Consider the following 22865-nt stretch of genomic DNA (forward strand, 5'->3'; position numbering starts at 1 on the left):
TTGTTCAGAAAAGAAAATGGTACATGCATTTTTATTTTGCGTTTAAAAAAGGATGCAAGTGAATCCTACACTAACATTTTAGTGCAGATCCCTCTCGTCAAAAGTCACGTCGTAAGGTACATACTGTTTTAGAACTTTTTTAAAAAGACACTGTCTCTACCTTTCCATTTCAATAATTATCTACTTGCCAGGTCATATTAAAATTTTTCCTAGTTGACCAAAGTCCTTAGCAGTTGCTTCATCCAAACTAGCGTCCATTTCAGAACCATGCATTACATCAGGGTAAATCCATTTTCTTTTTTTAGGTTTTACTCTTCCCCTACTTATATAATAATAATACAGACCTTGTTTTGCCAGATTTCCTTTCTTCTGGGTTCGACTGGTTGCTTCGTTGCATCATTTAGCTAATTCCTTTTTCTATCCTTTAATTTAGAAGTTATAACTAAAAAGTTAAGGATTTTAGGGATTTAAGGGATTTAAGTTAAACATTTTAGGCTAGGTGTTTTTAGGCATTGTCAGGTGGATTCTTTACCGTTTGAGCCACCAGGGAAACCCAACTGAAAGGTTGATGGATTTAAGTAAACATTTTAGGCTGAGTGTTTTTAAATTGAATTACTGAGGTTCTTTTCTTTTTTTAATCTACGCTAAGTCGTGTCCTACTCTATGCAACCCCATGGACTGTGATTTAAATCATTTTTCGCAACTTAATTATATGAATTATATGAAGAATTTTTGTATGTCAACTTATTAAAACATTTATTTTCAAAAAGAAAAAATTAAGTTTGAACTGGTTGCAATTAATGTAGATCATTGAGGTTTCCCCATACTCATAGCTTGTATTTAATGTTATACAAACATAGGGGACCATTACATTACAGGTACAAAAGTTGAAAATATTAAGGCATGTGAAGTTTTAAATTTACAAATATCCCCATAAAATAAGTTGTCCTGTAAATAAAATTGAAAAGACGCTAGTGAATGAAACATTGATAAAACTACTAAAATAAAGTTTGCTGCTGAAACTTATATTTATATAACCTTACCTGCATTAGATGAAGAAGAAGTTTGTGTACAGTAGAAATAGTGAACCACAAAACCTCTTTGGGTTGTAGATGCTGTATGGTCAGCCAAACTCAATAACTGCATGACTTGTTTTCACACCAGCCTTGTAGCATTAGATTAAAATTTGTGCCTCAGTAGCATCACAGAGTCGGACACGACTGAAGTGACTTAGCAGCAGCAGCATCATGAATTAGTATGTTAATTGCCCTTTGTATTATTTCTAAGTAATTAGAACTGCTGAAGATCAATGTGTAGCTGACAAGAGTCTAATGCAGTGGTTTTCAAGTGTTAAAGGACCAGTGCTAGACCAGAAAATACATTTCTGTATTTTCTGTATCTAGAAAATACAGTCCCCTTTCATTCTTACTGGGTTTGGGTAGAACACATAGTCTATATATTTAAGCGCTTTCTGAATGATTCGTTGTATGACTTGTTTGTGAACTTTGATTCTATTAATTGTTAGTATGGCTTACCTAAATAACTGTTTGACAGGTAATATTTTCATATCTCGAACTTCAATCCCAAATGCTGCCTCGGAAGAAGGAGATGAAGATGACTGGGCATCCAACAAAGTTATGTTTAAAATAGGTAAGAAAGAAAAGTAACCAAATTATTTCCTTAAAATAGAGGCTGTTTTGTTTTAATTCTTGACTGTATTTTTTTCAATACTTCTAGGTGACCTTGGACATGTAACAAGGATCTCTAGTCCACAAGTCGAAGAGGGTGATAGCCGTTTTCTTGCAAATGAAGTTTTACAGGAGGTAGTTTTTCTTCTTTAAGCCATTTGCTTTGTAACACTTATTATCAGATGCTAGAAAACTATAAATGCAGATGTACTGAAATTTTAAGCTAATAACCAGTAGAAAGATAATACAGAATAGAAAGTGTAAACTATTAGCTTGTTGGGGTATTTAATCTAGCAAAAGTCAATAAAGGCAAAGATTTATCATATTCAACAGTGGTGGGGTTGCAGTAAAAAAAAAGTTTCCACGCATTACTGGTGAAACTTTAAAATGACAATGTCTTTTCGGAGATCAAAGTGTTAACATCTGTCAACATTTTAAAGTCACATTCCCTTTTACCCAGAATTTCTATTTCTAGGAGTCTCTCTTAAAGAAATATTCATATACAAATAAATTGAGAATGTTAATATTTAGCAATAAAGGAATGATTAAATAAAGTATGGATACAGTTAATAATGTGAAAGTATGTGTTAGTCACTTAGTTGTGTCCAACTCTTTGCGACCCCATAGACCATAGCCCGCCAGGCTCCTCTGTCCGTAGAATTCTCCAGGCAAGAACACTGGAGTGGGTTGCCATTTCTTTCTCCAGGGGACAACTTCCTGACCCAGGGATTGAACCCAAGTCTCCTGGATTGCAGGCAGATTCTTTGCCATCTGAGCCATCTGGGAAGCCCCATAGTTAATAATACTATTTCAAAAACAGTGTTGTAAAATATTTCTTGATAAGCGTTTTTGAATGGAAATAGAATAACTAGAACAAATGAATTGTATGACACTATACTGTTTATGTATATTTGTGTTGTATATGTATATGCATATTTCTAACTTGTTGATGTTTGTAGTTTCATATGAATGCCCCGAGAGCTAAAGTTTCTTCTGAGAGTTGAGTGAGGCTGGTGATAAAGGGGAGGCCTTTTAGAAATAACCTGAATACTTTTAGAAACGTATTTACCATCCCACCCCAAAGTGTATTGTTGTTTAGTCGCTAAGTCGTGTCCTACTCTTTGCAACCCCATGGACTGTAGCTCGCCAGACTCCTCTGTCCGTGGAATTTCCCAGGCAGGAGTACTGCAGTGGGTTACCATTCCTTCTCTGGGGGATCATCCCAGCCCTGGGGTTAAACCTGTGTCTCCTGCATTGTCAGGCGGATTCTGTCCCACTGAGTTACCAGGAAAGCCCCAGAGTGTATATAACTTTGTCATTAAAAAAAGTATAATCTCCCCAAATTTAGCTTGTTCTCTGAGTATGTCCTAAATTTAAATGTATCACTGGACATTTTAATTTCGTCTTATTTCTCACCCAAATCATCATTGAGGTGTAATCTTACTTTATTTTGACAATCTTTATATTCCCTTAACTTTTTTTTTCCCTTTAATTTTACAGAACTATACTCACCTTCCAAAAGCAGATATTTTTGCCCTTGCCCTCACAGTGGTATGTGCTGCTGGTGCTGAGCCTCTTCCCAGAAATGGAGACCAATGGCATGAAATTAGACAGGGTAGATTACCTCGGATTCCACAAGTGCTTTCGCAAGAATTTACAGAGTTGCTAAAAGTGAGCATTTTATATGTGAAGCACTTTATTGACACAGTTCAATATTTTATTAAATTGCATATCTTTGTGTTAATTTTACTTCTCTTTTTAAGGTTATGATTCATCCAGATCCAGAGAGAAGACCTTCAGCAATGGCACTGGTAAAGCATTCAGTATTACTGTCTGCTTCAAGGAAGAGTGCAGAACAATTACGAATAGAATTGAATGCTGAAAAGTTCAAAAATTCACTTCTGCAGAAGTAAGTGATCTGGTTTTTGTTTTGTTTTTTAGTTTCTCATTTTTATTCTCAGATTTTAATTAGAAATGATTTATACTTTCCATCAGTGAAGAATAAAGTGGCTTGGCATGTTATATGGTTAAAGTTTGGGGACTTCTGTCTTGATATTTGACCTATAAATTGGCATTGTTTCTAAACTTTGAAATTATGGACTTAAAAGGTTTTTAAACCTGCATATATTCAAAAGTGGTGATATCCTTATGCCCAAATTGTCCCAAAAGCTAAAATGAGCAGGTATCAGTTTTTTCTCTCCAAACTCTTGTCATAAATGACATTCTCCTCAAAATGTTCTGTTTACTTTTATGAAAGGATGAAATTAATGTCAATTGGGTTAGATGATTTTCACATTTGATCTGAATGACCTTTGACATTTTTGGAAAACTGGTTGGAGTGTTTATCTAATTCATTTGCTTTATTGCTACCATTTTTATACTAACCTAATAAAACTGACTTGAAATACTTAAAGGTTATTTTGCCATTAGTTTGATAGCCAGCATAGTTCATATAAAGAGGAAATAGAATTCTCCTTTTGTCTCTTATGTAAATAGATTTTCACTTTTTTTTCTCTTTAATTGTATCTTGGAGTAATGATGGCACACAAAAATCTCCCAACTGATAATGTAGTTTGTATTTGGCCTCTTAGGATCCCTTTCTGGGTTTAATACAGTAGGTGAAAAGTCTTGTTTCCTATTTTTATGTTGTTAGAGAACTCAAGAAAGCCCAGATGGCAAAAGCTGCAGCTGAGGAAAGAGCACTCTTCACTGATCGGATGGCTACCAGGTCCACCACCCAGAGTAATAGAACATCTCGACTTATTGGAAAGAAAATGAACCGCTCTGTCAGCCTTACCATATATTGAACTACTCATTACCCACCTCCCCCCAAAAAAACTGTGACAAGAGGAAGCTAGGTTGAAATCACTGCTACAATCCAGTTAGCAATTCCTTTTTCAATCGGTGTCAGTAATTTTACTGAAGTACCTTTTAGGACTTATTTGTGAATTACAGTTGAAAGCTGTATTTTGACCAGTGCTTTATCGGGCTTTTGTCTGGTCTTACCAGTCTGTCTTCTGTAGGATGTCGGTCACTGTTGGATGTTACACCAGCCTGTCCAGGGTTAACCACTGTGGTGGTGTGCTGCTTATGGTTTGCTGTTGCATTGTAATAAAAGGTATCTTTTCCTGTAGTGACCTGTACAAGGACTCAAGGGCTTTATTACATACCTGTTCTCCCTTTGAAGGGAATGCTAAGAGACTCAGTACTCCTCAGCTTTCAATGTACCTGTGTGTCAATCTTATATTTCTTTTTTTTTTTTTTCTAAATTGTGAATTATACTTGTATACCCAACTGGGAGCACTTTGTAGGCATTGCATGAACCATGGAGTGATAATTCTGTGGAAGTACTGCCTTGTGAATTTGCTGCTATTTTAGTTTTGTCTTTGCTGTAAAATTGTAGCATTAAACAATCATTGTTGTTAATAGGCTTTCTTTTTAAAACAATTATGTGAAATATATAGCTGCTCTTGATGAAAGTAGCTATTTGCCTTTTTTTTTCTTTGAACTTTGAAGCTAGTGCATTGGAGAAATGCACCTCCCTCCCCTCCTTTGGAATGCTATATTAATGTAGTATAATTATTACTGGTTTTGTACTTTTTTCCTGATAATACCCTTCTCTGACTCTTTAAAAAATGTTTTCTCCTTCCACCCAAGTTTTGTACCTGATTGTATTGTTAGTCTGTTTTTAAATGTTTTGCCCGGTTTCTCTTCAATATTTGTGTATATAAACTAATCTTGGTGATACTGTACATAGCTGTTTGAAATGGCAGAATGATTTCTGACTATCCCAAGCTTTTCACAAAATATATTTTATCTGTGATTAGCCATTTGACTAATAATACTGGCTAACAGATACTGCAAAAAAAAAAAAAAAAATAGAATTTGTCTGTTGTTTTTCTATTAATTTTCTTTTAAAACATGTTTGCACTTGTCTGTTTGACTTGTGTTTTATTAACATTGATTGGCATATTAAAAGTCACTCTGAGCTTACCTTCATTGTGTGAATCTTTGTGGTGCCTGTTTTCTACTATTTTATCTCCATTATCACTACATTTTTTTTTAACACATTTTAAAATGTTGAATATAATGTATTTAAAGTACTAAAGACAGAGGACACATTTTTGATAAGAGTATGAAACATGATTTAATGATGAGCTTTAGTTCACATTGGGCTTCCCTTGTAGCTCAGTTGGTAAAGACTCCACCTGCAATGCAGGAAACCCTGGTTCAATTCCTCGGTCAGAAAGATCCCTGGGGAGAAAGGGATAGGCTACCCATTCCAGTATTCTTGGGCTCCCCTCGTGTCAGCTGGTAAAGAATCTGCCTCCAGTGCAGGAGACGGGTTCTATCCTTCGGTTGGGAACATCCTTTGGAGAAGGGAACAGCTAGCTACGCACTCCAGTAATCTGGCCTGGAGAAGTCCATGGACTGTATAGTCCATGGGATCACAAAGAGTTGGACACAACTGAGTGACTTTCACTTTCATTTTATTCCACATTAGTTAAATTTTGAGATTTAAGAGAAATTTACCCGTCAACCTTGAATGTTTTTTGTCATTATAAATAACATCTTTATATCACATTGGACATTATGCATTTGATCTGCTAGAAATGTATAATGTGGTTTGAAATAGCTCTAAGTTAATATAATGGATAGGACTTATAACTTTAATTTGAACTGAGTGCCAGAAAAGAGTTTTGAAGTGGGGAGGGTTTTAACTCACTAAACTGGACTAGATTTTAGAATTGATAGTGTAAATTTAAGTGATTAACAGTGCTAATTCTACACATCTTTTTCTGACAAATTAGTAGTGAAGGCCGTTTAGCAGGTAAAAATGTCACAAGATCCTTGTGCTTTTTCATCATGGGTACATACATCATTTCTTCATTAGGGTCCATTTATTTCTGCTATTAGCGTTTCTAAAAACCTTGATTATTTTAGCTTTTAAGCGCAATTTAGAGGTGTGAGAGGAGTTGATAGAGACATAAAAAGTAGATATATTAAAGTTGATAGGTGTGGGAGACAGGAAAAAGTTACGTAGGCTAGAGCAGGTAATACGTTTTAGCCACTGAGGACAAAGCTATAAAGAGGTATAATAATTGGTGTTTATCAGCATCACTAAGTCATTAAGGTGCATTTTTCTAGTGCACTAGCTTCAAAGAAAAAACTAGATGTTTTTCATCAAGATTTGTAGTAAATTTTTCTCATTGTTTAAGAGTATTTGATTGAGTAGGAAAAAAGTCTGGTTTTCAAAGAGAGTTCTTAGGCTATCTGAAAGCTGATAAAAGAGTTGGGCTCATATTCAGTGTAAGATACTTAACATTAAGTGCCTTTTTTGTGATAACTGGTAGACCAAAGAAATGGTCTTTGTCCACTAGATACTCAAGATAAAATATAGAAGACTCATGTAAACACAAAATGACAATAAAATTTGTTTAGTGCTGTGTTGGAGGGATGGTTCAAAGGACAACTGCAAGATATGCAGTTGTTGGGAAAATGCTGGTGGCAGATTAGAGAATGGACCATAGCAATTATGTTTGGCTTGGTTTCAAAGCCATTGTACTAAATCAGGGTAAGATTAAGGAGGGCCTGAACTAAGAGGCCTATGGATGGAAACAAGGGGATGGGATTTCATTAGGAACACTATGTTGAACACTTTATAATAGAATGAGAATTTGTTAGCATAGCATCAGGATTGGGGAAAACTGCAAGTGCTAATATGGAAGCATTGAAGAAACTTCCCAGAAAAATCACTTAAATTGCAGAGGTCTGTTATTGTTTGAGACAGATATTTAACAATGATAAAGTTACTTTTTTGGGAAGCTAACTTTAGTGAGGAAGAAAATATTTAAAATATTTTAAAAATTTAAATATTAAAATAATTTTATATTTAATTTAATTATATTTAAATTATACTTATATATTATATAATATATAATATATAATTAAATTAATTAATTTAATTATAAATATTAATATTAAAAAATTTTTAAATTAAATATTTAAAATATTGACTATGCAGTTGGGTAGGAGGAATCATATTGCAGTTGGCTACAAGTTGACACCGTTGCCTTACCTTTATCTTGCCAAGAATCGAAGGCAATCCCCTTAAATTAATGCCTTTTGAAGAGCCAGTTCTCAAACTTCGGTTTTTACTCTGTTCCAGAGGGCAAAAAATGGTACTTAATTGATAACAGCTGGGTTTGGATAATGCTTTGACTGTCTCCCAATTCTTAAGCAGCAGCATCCTGCCTGATAGTTTTTCTTCCTCTCATTCATATCCACAAAGCGTCTCACTGACTTTAGCCAACAGATCAGAGTTGTTGCATCCTTAAGATATTTATATTTGTGAAATTATTAAAGGTCAATTAAAGCAATTAGCAAAGAAGATGAATCAAAAGGAATTGTGGAAGTGTTTTAGATATTGGTTTTTAAAATTTATTATTTATTTGTTTGTTTTGGACACTGAAAATCATAATTGAAGCCCTGGAACTAGGAATTTGGAGGAAACTGCCTCAGTGTTTTGAAGGCGTTTGTATAACTGTAAAAAAAATCACTGAAACCGGTCAGCATTGCAGAGTGAGCAGATCTAGATATTTGTCCCGCAAACCTGGTTGTATTGTTAGGTGTTTCTCAGAGGCTCAGCAAAGTAGATTTTTATGAGATGCAGGTTTGATTTCTGGGTCAGGGAGATCTCCTGGAGGAGGAAATGGCAACCCACTCCAGTATTCTTGCCTGGGTAATCCCATGGACAGAGGAGCCTAGTGGGCTACAGTCCATGAGGTTGCAGAGTCAGACATGACTGAGCACGCACGCACATAAGACATCATTGAAACTGCCCCTCTTCCAACATTTAGTTTTCAGAAACTTTGAGAGGCCTCTTTTTTTCTTTGTGGCAGATGACCCTAATTTTCAATGTAGTTCAGAAGTCTCCTAGAATAAGGAAAAATATCTGTGTATGCCCTAGGAAGAGTTACCAGCAAGAGAGCACATGTTCTGTCCAAACTTCATTAAACTAAGAGTCTAAGAAACCTCGGCCAGTCCATCCTATGAAGAAAAATGCCTCAAAGGAACATTTATATCATAGTTCATATTGTTTAGTTTTATACGGTTAATAAATATTTTGAAGAGTACATTTTTTGTTTTGAGTTTTGACATTCTTAAGGTAGGAGATGAGTTTCTAAGTCTGGAATTCCAGGTTAAGCCTACTGATTCATTACACCCATGGGAAATGTAGGCTTAGTGTACAATGACTCCATTTGGACTGATTATCCAGGAGAGAAGTTACCTTTCCACAGACTAGAGTATGGCGGCTCAGGTAGTTAAGTAACAGGAACTCAGTTTGGTAAGTAGGAGAGCCAGAATTCCAACTCAGACCTCATAGCAAAGAATTGTGCTTTTTTTCCAGATACATGAAAGTTGAGGGCAACACTAATTAAAGGGCAGAGTGAGGCAGCAAATGAGAGTAGAAAGGATCGGTATGAGAATTAGGAAAATTGGGAAGACTAGTGTCATGGTGGAGAAGGCAATGGCACCCCACTCCAGTACTCTTGCCTGGAAAATCCCATGGATGGAGGAGCCTGGTGGGCTGCAGTCCATGAGGTCGCTGAGAGTTGGACACGACTAAAGTGACTTAGCAGCAGCAGCAGCAGCAGCTAGTTTCATGGAGACCAAGAGAGAACTTTGAAGGAGAAATTGGTTGACTGTGCCTATATGCAGAAAAGATTAAGAAACAACTTGAAGCTCTATGAATGCATCTGAAATTTATTCAATCTTTAGCAAGCAGTGTCAGTAGAGGGGGAGCAGAAGCGATTACAGTGAGGTATAAATGGGAGATGGACAAGTAGAAACAGCAAGCATAAATTCCTTTTAAGAAACATGGCTGAAAATGCATGGCAAGGGAGGAGGGGGCCGAATAGTTGGAGAGGAATCTTTGGATCTTGTTGTGCTATCATGTACTGATCACCTGGTATATGCTAAATGTTTTCCATACATAATGTCATTGATCCTCATAAGAATTCTACACAAAATCCTCACTTTACACATGATATTTAGACAGGTAAAACAAATTTCCCAGATGACATAGCCTCAAAGCTTCAGTGTTCAAGCCTAAAGTGTTTGGCTGAACTACTAGCCTAATTCATAGCAATTCCTTTGAGCAGAAGAAAAATGTGGATGAGATAAGTTTGGAAGTGATGGGGGGAATGCAGGAAATGGGAAAGGAGAATTCCAGTTTGAAGTCTCAATAGTAGAGTCCCATGAACTGAAAATGCCTGTGGACAAATAAACATACGTGGGAGGAGTACTAACCCACTCCACTGCATTCTTTCTAAATGAGGGAAATTTATAAAGAGTATACTATAAGGCTACCGTCAATGGGGTCTCCAGAGTCGGGAACAACTTAGTGACTAAACCACCACCACATATGGCCATTTAAAGCAAAGTTTCAAGGAATTTTTATGACTGAGGGAAATGTATGAGTTATAATGTTAAAGTGGAAAAAAAAAAGGAAGCAAAATTGTGTGTAAGGGATTTTTTTTTTTTAAGCACTAAAAGAATGAGGCCTAACAATGGCTGTCATTTGAGTGGTGAGATTATGCATATTTCCCACTTCTTAACCTTCTATATTTTAAACAATGAGCCTTTATTTTGTAATCAGAAAAAGTAAAGTGTAAAAATGTTTGATGTTTTTAACATCTGTAGTCAGTACAAATGGGGCTTAGTCAGCTGAATTGCAGACTTACCCATTGATCATATCTGTGGGCCCTAAAATTTCTGATAATAAACCCACTCCTTTGAGTGTATGCTACAGATCCTAGGGTTCTGAATAAATCCCTTCGTTAAGGCTCCTGTTGTGTCAAGACTCCTGTCTGACAGCAGCAGACTCCACAGCAACCTCTCCTGGCCTGCCGTGTTTTTTCTGGTTACGTGTGGGTGTAGCATCAATTTTCTAGTGGTTATTTTGTGCTAAGCACCATGCACAACAGTTCCAGAAAGAATTCTGCTGAATGTGATTAGACACCACATAGTTTTATTAACAGCTCAAGAGATTTAGCCTGGTAAATCTTTAGACAATAATTGGACTGTGCAGTTTGTTTTCCTGTCTGCCATACTCTATTGCTGTGATGTCACAAATGCTTTTTTGTTTGTTTGTTTGTTTCTACTGCGATGTGCAGCATGCAGGATCTTAGTTTCCAGACCAAGGATCAAACTAGTGCTTCCTGCACTGGGAACACACAGTCTCAACCACTGGACTGCCAGAGAAGTTCCAAATATGCTATTTTTGAATGAAGACATTGGAGATAGAAACCAGGGGAGTGGGCTTCCCTGGTGGCTCAGTGGTAAAGAATCCGCCTGCCAATGTTTTCCTTTTCTGGTTTTCAGTTCCCTGACGAACTGCTAAGAAATATGGATTTCTGTTTATTCTGTGCAGAAGAGTTGAAAATGATGATAAGTGAACAAATGAAAGAAAAATAAATAATAGGTCCCAGGTCTTGGCTGTCAAGGAATATGAGCCACAACAACTGTGGGAGGAAAAGAAGAGAAGAGCTTCGATCACTGTTGCAACCTCAGCGTCTTCCGAGCCCCATCCTCTGGCAAGGACCTGGAGGGTCTGCTTCTGCTGTGACAATGGTCCTGCTGTCCGCTCCAGGAGCAGGCCAGCTGTAGGCACCTTTTCTCCTCGTGCTCCTGGTGCTGCCTCCTCTGTGCCCAGACCATGTGCTTGAGCTCAGGCATTGCCACCCACATGCCCCTTCCTAGCTCCTGGTCCCTGAATACTGAGCCATTCCAGCAGAGACAAGACTTGGAGCAGGTGGTGGAGGGCAGGCCTGTACTCTGGAAATAAGCATCTCCTCCCCTTTGGCAAGGGCGGCTGCTTCTCTTCCTTTCTTACTCATTGGTGTCCAGAGAGGGCCAGGAAGGACCTAGCAGCCTCCTCCTCTATGAAGTTGGATGCATTTCTGCAGCTGAGCCCGCGTGATACTGCTGTTATGATCTTGACTAGAGTGCTTGCCAAGCGGGCTGGCAGGGAGGGATCTATGGAAAGGCTAAAATGAAAGGCTGAAATGAAATCCTAACCAACGAGGCTAGAAGGTGAATAAGAGCTAAATCTAGAGAACTACAGGGGCCAGCGTAGAAAACCAAATTCAGCTGCAAGCCAGAGGCAGAAGGCTTGGATCCTGGCTTGGATCAGTCTGGCACACTCCCTTTGGCTGCTTCACTGATTGTCAGCTGTGTAGGTGTTAGTGTGTTACACTGGTTCCGCGAGCTCACACGCACACTGGTTCATGCAATTTGGAGGCCAAAGAATCCCTTCCATCCAGGAAGAGACCCAAGCCCAGATGGGGAGCCTGTGATGGGACGGCTTCTCCCCCTGTCCTCTGCACTGGAAAGGAAATTCTCTCAACCACCAAGGCTCCTTCTGAAAAACTGCAGCGGGTGCAGGTTTACATCTGTTTGCATTAAGAATGCGGAGAGGATCTTTGCTCCTTTGTCAAAGATAGCTTGACTATATTTATGTGGTTCTGTTCCTGGGCTCTCTGTACTGTTCCTTTTTTCCGTTAGTTCCTATCGTTTGGTCAGTGCCACACTCTCTTAATTACTGTAACTTTGTAATAAGTCTTGACATCAGGTAGTGTCAGCCTTCCAACTTTGTTCTTCTTACTTATTGTGCTGGCTATTCTGGGTATTTTACTTCTCTGTGAAAACTTTAGAATTGGTTTGTTGATATCCATAGCATAACTCACTGGGATTTTGTTTGAGATTGCATTGAACCTATAGATCAAGTTGGGACAAGCCAACATCTTAGCAATATTGATTCTTCTTATCCATGAACATAAAATATCTTCCTATTTATTTAGCCCTATTTTGATATTTTCAGCTGAGTTGTGTAGCTTTCCCTATAGATCGTGTACATATTTCATCTGATTTGCCTAAGTATATCATTTTGATATACTGATGTAAATTGCACCGTGTTTTTAATGTCATATTGCATTTGTTCATTGCCAGTATATTGGAAGACTATTGGGAATTCCCTAGCGGTGATTCTCACATAAGACTCTGTGCTTCCATTGCATGGGGTGAGGGTGCCATCCCTGGTTAGGGAGCTAAGATCCTGCAAGCTGAGCAGACAATTGAAAAGGAAAACTACTGACTTTTGTGTATTAACATCCTGCAACTCCATTTCCTTTCCTTTTATTTATTTTCTTACTTATTGCTGTACCATGAGGCTTATGGGAAGTCTTCATTCCCTGACTAGGAATCAAACCCACAAGGTGAATTCTTAACCCCTGGACCACCGGGGACTTCCCTCCATTCCTTTTAGAACTAGTTATTGCTAGCATGGATAAGAGCTTTTGAATCTTATACATTTGTTTTATGTTGCTACCTCATCAAATTCTCTCAATATTTAGACTAGGTTTTAAAAATAGAATCTCTAGTTTTCTAGGTGTACAGTCATATATACCTATATCCGTATCTTTTTCTAGTATTTATACTCTTCAGCTAATTTTCTTGTCTTACTGCTTTAGTGAGAACTTGTGAAAGTAGATTGAATAATTTTGGAAAGGGAGGCATCTGTGTCACAGTCCAGATTTTAATGGAATAACTTTAGTATTTCATCATTTAATATCATGTTTGTTGTTGGTTTTTGATATATAGGTTTTTACCATATTTTAAAAAAATTAGAATTGACTCCTGAATTTTATCAAATGATGGTTTTTATTGCCTTCCCCTTTACAAATAAACTTCTCCCCCTAAAAAAAAAAAAAAAGAATGCGGAGAGGGCAATGACACCCCACTCCAGTACCCTTGCCTGGAAAATCCCATGAACAGAGGAGCCTGGTAGGCTGTGGTCCATGGGGTCGCTAAGAGTCGGACACAACTGAGAGACTTCACTTTCACTTTTCACTTTCATGCATTGGAGAAGGAAATGGCAACCCGCTCCAGTGTTCCTGCCTGGGGAATCCCAGAGACGGGGGAGCCTGGTGGGCTGCCGTCTATGGAGTCGCACAGAGTTGGACACGACTGAAGTGACTTAGCAGCAGCAGCAGCAGCAGCAGCATTAAGAATGGAGGCAACGTCGAGGCTCCCCCTTTGGGCATAATAAAAAAGAGAGCAACTCAGAGATAGGATGGTGCCAGGGAAGGAAATACGGAGGGTGGCTTGTGAAAAGACATGGGCAGCTTGGGAGAGATGAGAGGGGCTGAGAGGCCTTAGAAGTGCAGCAGAGGGAGGGCAGTTGACTGGCCTGAGAGGGATGACAGAGCAAGGAGAGAGGCTCAGCCGTGTCCCCACATGCTTTAACCCTTGAACTCCGCACGGGCAGTTTGACTGTGCTTTGGGTAAGGATTGAAAAATACTTACTTAGCAATGACATAGTAATGCTTCTTAGAGGTGGCTACCTGTATTTTAACTACAGCATTTGGTTTTTGTTTTTTTTACAGCACTGCGCAGCCTGTGTGATCTTAGTTTTCCCACTAGGGATCAAACCCATGCCCCCTGCAGCGGAAGCTTGGATTCTTAACCACCGGATCACCAGAGACGTCCCTAATTATAGTATTGTAATTGTAATGTTCTAATACATCTTCTGCTCTGGAAAGTGTCCTTATTACATGGGGCAGGTACCCAGTGAGTGGGTCTGTACTTTGGGACTCATTTCCTCAGCACAGCTGGTTGATCCTGTGAAAGACACTTTGACTCAAGAGGGCTCTCACATCTCTTCATAGCCCAGTCATTGGTGATATTTTTATGGGACCAAACTTGGATCTGCTTGCCTTCCATGCAGCAGTCCACGGACGCTGGGTCTTGGTGAAGGAAAGGACGCCGTTTATTGCAGGTGTCATGCAAGGAGAAAGGGACCACTCCTGCTCCAAAGTCCTCGGCTCCTGGAAGACTTTGGGGGAAGGGTTTTCAAAGACAGAATGCAGGAGGGGATCTCAGGGTGAGGGATCAGCCTGTGTGCATGCTTCTGATTGGTTGGTGGTGAGGTAACAGGGTAGTAGTATACTTAGGAGTGAACATCAACAGCTTTATGGGTCCAGCTGGCCTGGGGGCTATGTGCTGGCTGTCAACAGGCAGTCAGCTTCCTCCATCTGGTATTTGTTTTTTTTTTTAATTAATTAATTAATTGATTTTTGGCTGCCTTGGGTCTTTGTTTCTGCGAGTGGGCTTTCTCTAGTTGTGGCAAGCAGGGGCTACTCTCTAGCTGCAGTGTGTGGGCTTCTCGTTGTGGTGGTTTCTCTTACTGAGAAGCATGAAATCTATGGTGTGCAGGCTTCAGTAGTCATGGTGCGCAGGCCTAGTTACCCCATGGCATGTGGGATCTTCCCGGACCAGAGATTGAACCAGTGTTCCCTGCACTGGCAGGTGGATTCTTAACCACTGGACCACCGGGAAGTCCCTAGTGGGGGTTTTTAGTATCTGCAAATTAACTTAACAATGTGCATCAGACTTACCTTTACTTTTTCTACAGTGAAGGGAGGGGTTGGGGGGTGGGTCCCTGTGACTGATTTATTGTTTAACTTAACGACTACTCTCCTGCCTGACTGTGCGATCTTTGTTTCTACATTCGTTACTTCCCCAAACATTAACTGCTGGGACCTGTTGTTTGTTCCACAGGGAGGGCCTAGGAGGTCACGGTGTATTTCTATAGCCTCTTTTCCCAAGAGGCCATCAGTGGAAACACAGAAGGGTCTGTCACTGGGAAGGCTGCTAACGGACTTGCTCAGTTTCAGTATGGAAGTCAGTCCACAGCCCAAGCCAGGACAGGATCTCCTCTCAGAACAGAGAGAGACTAAGCCAGTCCCTCTCTGCAAGGGGCCAGGTGGGATGTAAGAGGCCAGGGAGCTTTTGGCACTTAGCCTCCCTGAGGAGGCTCCTTAGTGGGGAAAGTTACAGTCAGCATGCAGAGAGAGCCAGACATTGAATCCTTGCTTCTAGTTATATCTGCAAGTGAAAGCGTTAGTCTCTCAGTCGCGCCTGACTCTTTGAGATCCCATGGATTGTAGCCTGCCAAGCTCCTCTGTCCATGGAATTCTAAGCAAGAATACTGAAGTGGGATGCCATTTCCTTCTTCAGGGGATCTTCCCAACCCAGGGATCGAACCCTGGTCTCCTGCGTTGCAGGTAGATTCTTTACCAGCTGAGGTACCAGGGACTGAGGCTCAAACTCAGAGTTTCCCTCCCATTCCTCTAGTTTAGTTGCTGTTGAAACAATTATCCTTCCAGCAAGCCCCACAATCCTGTTTTTCTTTCTCAAAGTAGTTTTTGGTTTCTTGTATCACACTCCAAGAGGTCTTTCTTACATGGGTGACCGACTGAGTAGACTAAACTCATCTTATCCAAAGCTTTCTTCATTCTCAGACCTCAGATCACTCTGCACCCCCTTTAGAAGCTCCATGACCACAGCTTGTATCTGCCCTTCTAGGAAACTCTCAATCCTAGAAAGACCTGGGAGCTGCCTTTGAGAACCCACAGTTCAGGAGAGAATAGGATACCCAGATGCTCAGGCACTTTCCTGGAGTTTCCTCAGAGGATGTCTGCTTTTAGCTTTACATTTGACCCAGCCTCTTCCCATAGGAAGCTGAACATCTGCAATACAGCAAAACTCATTTTTAACTATGCAGACAAATGCACTGTATCTGAAATCGTTTGGTGTCATTTCATGGGCTCTAGTACTATAGTCCTTTATGTCTTCATGCAGAAAGAATTCAGCGAGAGGTAGAGTGACAGATAAGAAGTGATTTATTAGAATAAACCCCATGGACTGTAGCCTGCCAGGCTTCTCTGTCCGTGGAAGTCTCCAGGCAAGAATACTGGCGTGGGCTGCCATTCCCTTCTCCAGGGCATCTTCCTGACTCAGGGATTGAACCCAGGTCTCCTGCATCGCAGGCAGATTCTTTACCATCTGAGTCACCAGGGAAGCCCAGAATAGAGTGCTTATGAGTCTTAAGAGTGGGTGGGCAAGAAAATGTCACACCCTGAGAACTTATTGGGCTACAATTTTATAATCAAAGGAAAAGTGGGGAGGGGGAGAAGACCTTCTTTGTTTTTCTTGAGTAGACGTCATGGTTCCATCATCAGCTCCTCCTCAGGTTGAGCAGGGGACTTTTCTTGTCCCTACATGGTCAAGCTAGGTCCACAAATTATTGTTTTTTGTGTGTGTGCAGAGAGCATGTCCTAGGGATCATTAACTTAGTGAGCTCACTGGGCAGGATGTGGGGCTCATGCCACCATTGTTTTATTGTTTTGGGCATGTCTTCTGCTTCTGTTGCAAGGTTTTGTTGCTAGACAGCCTGCTTGGTTTTCTGGTTAAGCAAACCTGCTTCTTGAGTGATCATTAACTTACAGGGATCCCCCATATTTTTTCTATGGGCTTCCCAGGTGGTGCTAGTGCTAAAGAAACGGTCTGTCAATGCAGAAGACAAAAGAGACGCAGGTTTGACCCCTGGGTTGGGAAGATCCCCTGGAGAAGGGCATGGCAACCCACTCTAGTATTCTTGCCTAGAGAATCCCATGGACAGAGGAGCCTGGCAGGCTAGAGTCCACAGGGTCGCAATGAGTTGGACACGACTGAAGCAACTTAGTGTGCACAACCCCCAAGTGGGATTAACTATTTAATCATCTCTTTTGTCCCTTTTTACTCTGTCCCTATCATATCTACTCACCTAGACCCTGCTCTGTACTGCATGACTCATGGGTCTTCCCCACCTCACCTTCTGAAAAAGCACACTTACACAACAAAATGTGCCAGGAATCTGACCATACAGACAAAGCAGCAGGTGAGATTCCTCATTGGAAAGAATGACTCTCAATGGAACATAAATAGATCCCCTCAAAGCATATATATCTCACATGAGTGTGAGACTACATATGTAATATATGAAAAGGAATTTGGTCTCTCCCAAATTATTTCTGGTTACTTAGAAATAATAATCAACATCTCACTTGAGGAAGTGGGAGTGCTACAGTCATGTCATAGATCAAGGTCCACTTGCTCCTGCACACGCTTCCCCTCTGTACACTATATTCCCTTGCTGAGTGGGAGCATCTGCTGATCTTAATTTTGACTCTGCCATTTCACACAGAGTATGATGCTTTAGTGAAGAGAAAGAGGAGTTCAAATTACAGAACAGAAAGTTCAATTTTGGCCATGTTAAGTTTGAAGTCCCTGGGGGGCACGCTGGTGGCAATATCCAATGGGTGATCACCTATCTGTTCATGTCAAAATTTTAGATTTGGGCATCATTGGCATTTCCATGGTCATTGAAATCTTGGGCCTCAAGAGAGAGAGAATCTGAGAAGAATTTATAAAATGAGAGAAGTAAGCCCAAGGAAAAATATTTATGGAATTGAGGGAGGAAAAGGCATTAGGGAGAGCATCCTAGGAGACAGAAGAAAATGAGGGGTGACAGGTGTATCAGTAGCCCCAGGAGAAGAGAATTTCAAGAATAAGGAATGTAGAGAAGGGGTCTAATTAGATAAGGACTAGAGTGTCCCTCTGGTTTAGCAATACAAAAGTCTCGTGACACTGGAAAGAGCAGCTTCAGACATGAGGAAGAGAATCCAGACGTCACGGGCCTGAAACTGGAGACCCTGGCCCCTGTCCACAGGGGAATGGAATTTTCCCTGCCCCTGCTTAGCAGTCGGTGTTGACAAGAAGATAGAAGGATAAGGAGACAAAGGAGGTGGAGAGATAAGAGGAGAGTTACAAGTATGGCTGTGTTTGGAGAATGGGGCTTTATCATAGAGTGTAGCCCTTCTAAGTAACAACAAGACTTAGAGTATGACCAAGGGGATGAGTGGCTCAAGCAGTAGGAAGAACAAAGGTTACTGGAGACAAAGGAGTCAGAGACTTTAAGATTAAGATGGAGAATGTATTATCCACAGAGATACTAAGTTATTTATGATGATGACAGTATTTCCCAGTGAATGCTGGGAGACGGGGAAGATGATGTTGCCAATGAGGGGAGACTCAAAGCAGAGTGACAGTCCAAAAGAGGTGGTGGGAGGTAGAAAGATGCTGGCCACCCTCCTCCTTGTCCTGTCATAGGTGGACAACGGGATTGAGCCAGCATCTCTCAAGAGATCGGCAAGGGAGGCCTTGTCCCCAGCCAGATTTCAGTTAAGGTAGAAGGTGGAGGGAGCTCCTTTCTGTAGGTGAACAAAGATTGCAGGTGATACAGGCTCAGGAGACTGAGAGTAGTGGCAGGGAGGTCAGAGGGCAGCATTAACCAAGACTATGGGAAGAGGCAGGTAGCTAGATTGACATGTATTTTGGGTGTATTAACTCAAAAATTAGCCACAACCTGAAAGTAGAGAGTGTTATATGGTGGGAATGTTTAGGACTCCAAACCCAGGAGACAGCATCTCAGTAGCCCAAGAGACTGCTCCAAGGAGGTGGGAAAGGGCATCAGACTATATGTTTGCAACAAAGGGGGCCGGCAGTCTGAACATCAAAGATTATTGTTAAATAAGATAAACCAGATATCAAGTTAAAACTTAGCATTCTTCTGTGCAAGATGCAAGAGTCTGGGATTATTGAAGTCATTCCTTTCATACGCATCTCAAGTATCTGGGGCCAGCACTCTGCATTTTTACAGAGAAGAATAAAGAGATATTCTTCTCTTCTTGAATTCCCTTAGGTCACACCAGAGGGTTGTAATCACTGATGATTGTGACATCCTTAAGTTTCTCCTATGTGGAGTGGTGCAGCTTGTCGGCATGGCTCAGAAATTCGCATTTGGAGGGGTGGAATTGCAGATGGCTATGACACTTCTTGCCCACCATATGGCAGGGAACATTTCGTTTCATGGGAGTTAGCCCGGGATGACAAGCAGGGAGCGAGGTACAGTGAGACTGATTGACTAGGACCAAAGGAGACCATGATTGAAATGGTCTCCATGATGTACAGACCAAGACCCAAGGCAACTTGATGTACAATTTAGGGCTTTGCACCAGGTTCCCAACAAAAATATGTGGGTGTTGTTTGGGAGTCTCTGCAAGACCTGGCCTTGGTGAAGGGATGGGTAACTAGACTGCATCAGAATAGAAACAGGCAGTTATCTCCCACACCCCAGCCCTTAGTGGATATTCCTTTGTCATGGATCCTGTGACAGGTCCCCACAACCCATTCATGCCACTCTCTTTTCTAAAGGGAAACCATGCTCTTTAGTCAGGATTGACTTCACTTCCAGCCCCAGCAGTGTGTTGTCAACCAGCTAGAGAAAGCCCATCTTCCAGCCCAGTGCCTGATTCAGGGGAAGGGCCTAAGGCAGCTCCCGCAACTCCCTAGCTGCAGAGGTTGCTGTGGGACTGCCCTGGTGGCTCAGCAGTAAAGAAACCGCCTGCAGTTCAGGAGACCCAGGTTGGATCCCTGTGTCAGGAAGATCCCCTGAAGGCATGGCAGCCCATTCTAGTATTCTTGCACTGAGCTGAGCTTCCTGTGTTATACAGCGGCTTCCCTCTAGCTATCTGTTTCACACATGGTTGTATATATATGTCAATGCTACTCCCTCAATTTGTCCCACTTCTTTCCACCCTGTCTCTGCAAGTCCATTCTTTATATCTACAGACACATGTTTATATTTTGTAGAACCTTTTGTGGGCTTCCCTTGTGGCTCAGATGGTAAAGAATCTACCTGCAATGCAGGAGACCTGGGTTGGATCCCTGAGTTGGGAAGATCCACACTTCAGTATTCTTGCCTGGAGAATCCCCATGGACAGAGGAGCCTGGTGGGCTACATCACCTGTGATCGCAAAGAGTCGGACACGACTGAGTGACTAAGCACACATAGACACAGACCCTTTTGCACTATTACATCTGTTTTCTTAATAATCCCCCTAAGCTAGTTTTCTGGGGTTTTTTGGGGGGTTTGTTTTTAGTGTTCTGTTAATGAGAATGTTGCCTCCCATCTCTGATCTTTACCACATTGTACAGTACTGCCTGCTTTCCCTTCCCTCTCTCATTTATGCAGGGAACATTTATCCAGTGTCCATTATGTGGCAGGCACTGTGCATACACAGTGAACAAAACAATCATCTCTGCCTTCAGAGGTTTGTGTTCTAAAGAAATATAGATAATAAACAAAATACACAAGTGAAAGACACATACACAAACAAAATACACAGGTGAATTACACACACACATGTATATGTGTATATGTATATATACACATATATACTTTATTTTTAGCCACCCAATGAGGCTTATGGGATTTTAGTCCCCCCGACCAGGGACTGAACTGGGGCTGTTGGCAGTGAGAGCACAGAATCCTAACTAGGGAATTCCCTACATACCTTTAGATAGTGATAAAGTAGAAAAATCCAAAGCAGGAAGGTTGTTTTTTTTTGTTTGTTTGCCTCACTGAGAAAGTTGTTTTTGCTTCTGAGTAAAGATCTGAAGGACGTGGGGCATGTACCCTGTGAGACTATGGAGGGGAAAACCCTCCTGGCTGAGGAAATAGGTCCGTCATGTGGGCATGTGCCTGGTGTGCTTGAGGAGCAGCAAGGAGGCCAGTCTAACCAAAAGGAGTCATGGGAGGGAAAGGAGGAAGAGAGAAGGCCAGAGATGTGCGGGAGGGCCTTAGGGGACGGTGAGCACCTCAGCTTTTACAGGTGATGATAGATGGAGAGATTCGGGTAAGTTTTAAATACAGAGTTGGCATGATCTGGCCCAGACTTAAAGGAAAGAGAAGCACTCAAGGATGACTCCAAGTCTGGGGCCTGAGCAAATCAAAGAACTGACTTGCTATTAACCGAGATAAAGACTGTCAGAAAAACAGTCGTGCGTGGTGTATGCGTGTGTCTGGAGAAGGAGAGATGGAGAACAAGCGGTCAGATTTGGACATTTATGTTTGATATCCATTTGAAGAGGTCAGAGGACAGACAAATATTTGAGTCTGAAGTTCAGGGGAGAGGTTGGGGTTAGGGATCTGTTTTGAGAATCATTAACACAGTGATGGCATTTAAAACCACAGAAGTGAATAAACTAAGTCAAGATCTTTTTTTGCTTTTACTTTGAAGATCTTTTCCCTAAACTGTGGCAGTACTTTAATTCATATCTTTAGATACTTTATTTTGCAACAGACTGAGTGTACTGAAAATGAAGAAGTGGCATTTTACGTCTGGCTAACTCCAACTCTGGGAAAAGGATGAGGTGAAGCAATCTTTTTGCAGTCACTTTCCATTGAAGTTAAGGGTTTGTTAATTGGGTGAAGATAAAATAACATATATTTGACTATATTACTTCAGCTTAATGAATTTATCATTGTCTTAAGATGTATATAAGATAAATCAATTTTTTAAATATTCAAAGTATTATTGTGAGCATTATTTTATTGCTTTGCTAACATCATGCATTACAATTTTACGGCATTTCTGCAACTTTAGTAGATGTATGGTGCTATGTCAAAGTTTTTTTTTTAATAAAAGTATAATTGATTTACAATATTATGTTAGTTTCAGGTGTACAATACAGTGATGAAATATTTTTCAAAGTTGTTTGAAGTTTAAAATGTTTTATTATCTGTAACAATGAAAATTTCCTCCTATACTTGTGTACTAATTTTATTTCTCCTCTTGAATTACATACTTCTTTGTAAATTGAGTTAGTGGAATCTTTGTTTTTTTTAGATATATAAACAAAATTTTATACGTTTGAGGGATTTTCTGTTTGTTGTTTTGTGTAAACATTTTTCTTTAAAAAATCCTGTGGAGTTTTTGAATGTTAGTCTTCCTTTGCAGTTTCTTGTTTCAAAGCTTTGGGAATGCTGACATTTACCCATAAATCTGTTTTATCCTATTTAATATAGTGTTTCTATGATGTTCTTTAAAATATTTAGAATTTTAATCCACATGGAGTTTATTTTGATGTATAATGTAGAACTTCCTTTTTTTCCCTCCAAATGTTCATTCATGTATGCGAGCATTCCTCACTAAGTAATCCCGTTTTACACCCGTGTTTGGGAATATTAATTTACTATGTGTCACATCAGGGTTTTAGACATACACACATGTTTGTTCAGTCTCATTCCTTTCAGTTGATCTCAGCTTCTATTTTTGGCTCTGGTTTCAGTCCCAGCCTAGCAGTAGAAACGAACATTTTGCCCCCTGCAGGCTGCCTTGGTCCCACCGGACCTGAGAAGCCTGGGGCCGGGCCTAGAATCTGCCTTCC

General features: G+C 40.4%; 2 protein-coding genes across 5 annotated transcripts in view; both read left to right on the top strand.

Moving 5' to 3' along the window:
• WEE1 (WEE1 G2 checkpoint kinase) overlaps nucleotides 1-5701 on the top strand; it is a 14296-nt gene extending 8595 nt beyond the window's left edge. For all 4 annotated transcript variants that reach the window (XM_010829321.1, XM_010829320.1, XM_010829318.1 and 1 more), the window contains 5 exons: nucleotides 1555-1650; nucleotides 1738-1823; nucleotides 3189-3359; nucleotides 3452-3597; nucleotides 4342-5701. In XM_010829321.1, the coding sequence (XP_010827623.1) occupies nucleotides 1555-1650; nucleotides 1738-1823; nucleotides 3189-3359; nucleotides 3452-3597; nucleotides 4342-4495 (653 nt within the window). In that variant the 3' untranslated portion in view covers nucleotides 4496-5701. The remainder of the gene's footprint in view (nucleotides 1-1554; nucleotides 1651-1737; nucleotides 1824-3188; nucleotides 3360-3451; nucleotides 3598-4341) is intronic.
• A 15950-nt stretch (nucleotides 5702-21651) lies between these two features.
• SWAP70 (SWAP switching B-cell complex 70kDa subunit) overlaps nucleotides 21652-22865 on the top strand; it is a 144435-nt gene continuing 143221 nt past the window's right edge. The window contains exon 1 of the mRNA XM_010829323.1: nucleotides 21652-21848. The gene's annotated coding sequence lies outside the window, so the exon portion shown is untranslated. The remainder of the gene's footprint in view (nucleotides 21849-22865) is intronic.

Source organism: Bison bison, unplaced genomic scaffold (assembly GCF_000754665.1).
Source record: "Bison bison bison isolate TAMUID 2011002044 unplaced genomic scaffold, Bison_UMD1.0 scf7180017864503, whole genome shotgun sequence".
NCBI classification, from domain to species: domain Eukaryota; kingdom Metazoa; phylum Chordata; class Mammalia; order Artiodactyla; family Bovidae; genus Bison; species Bison bison.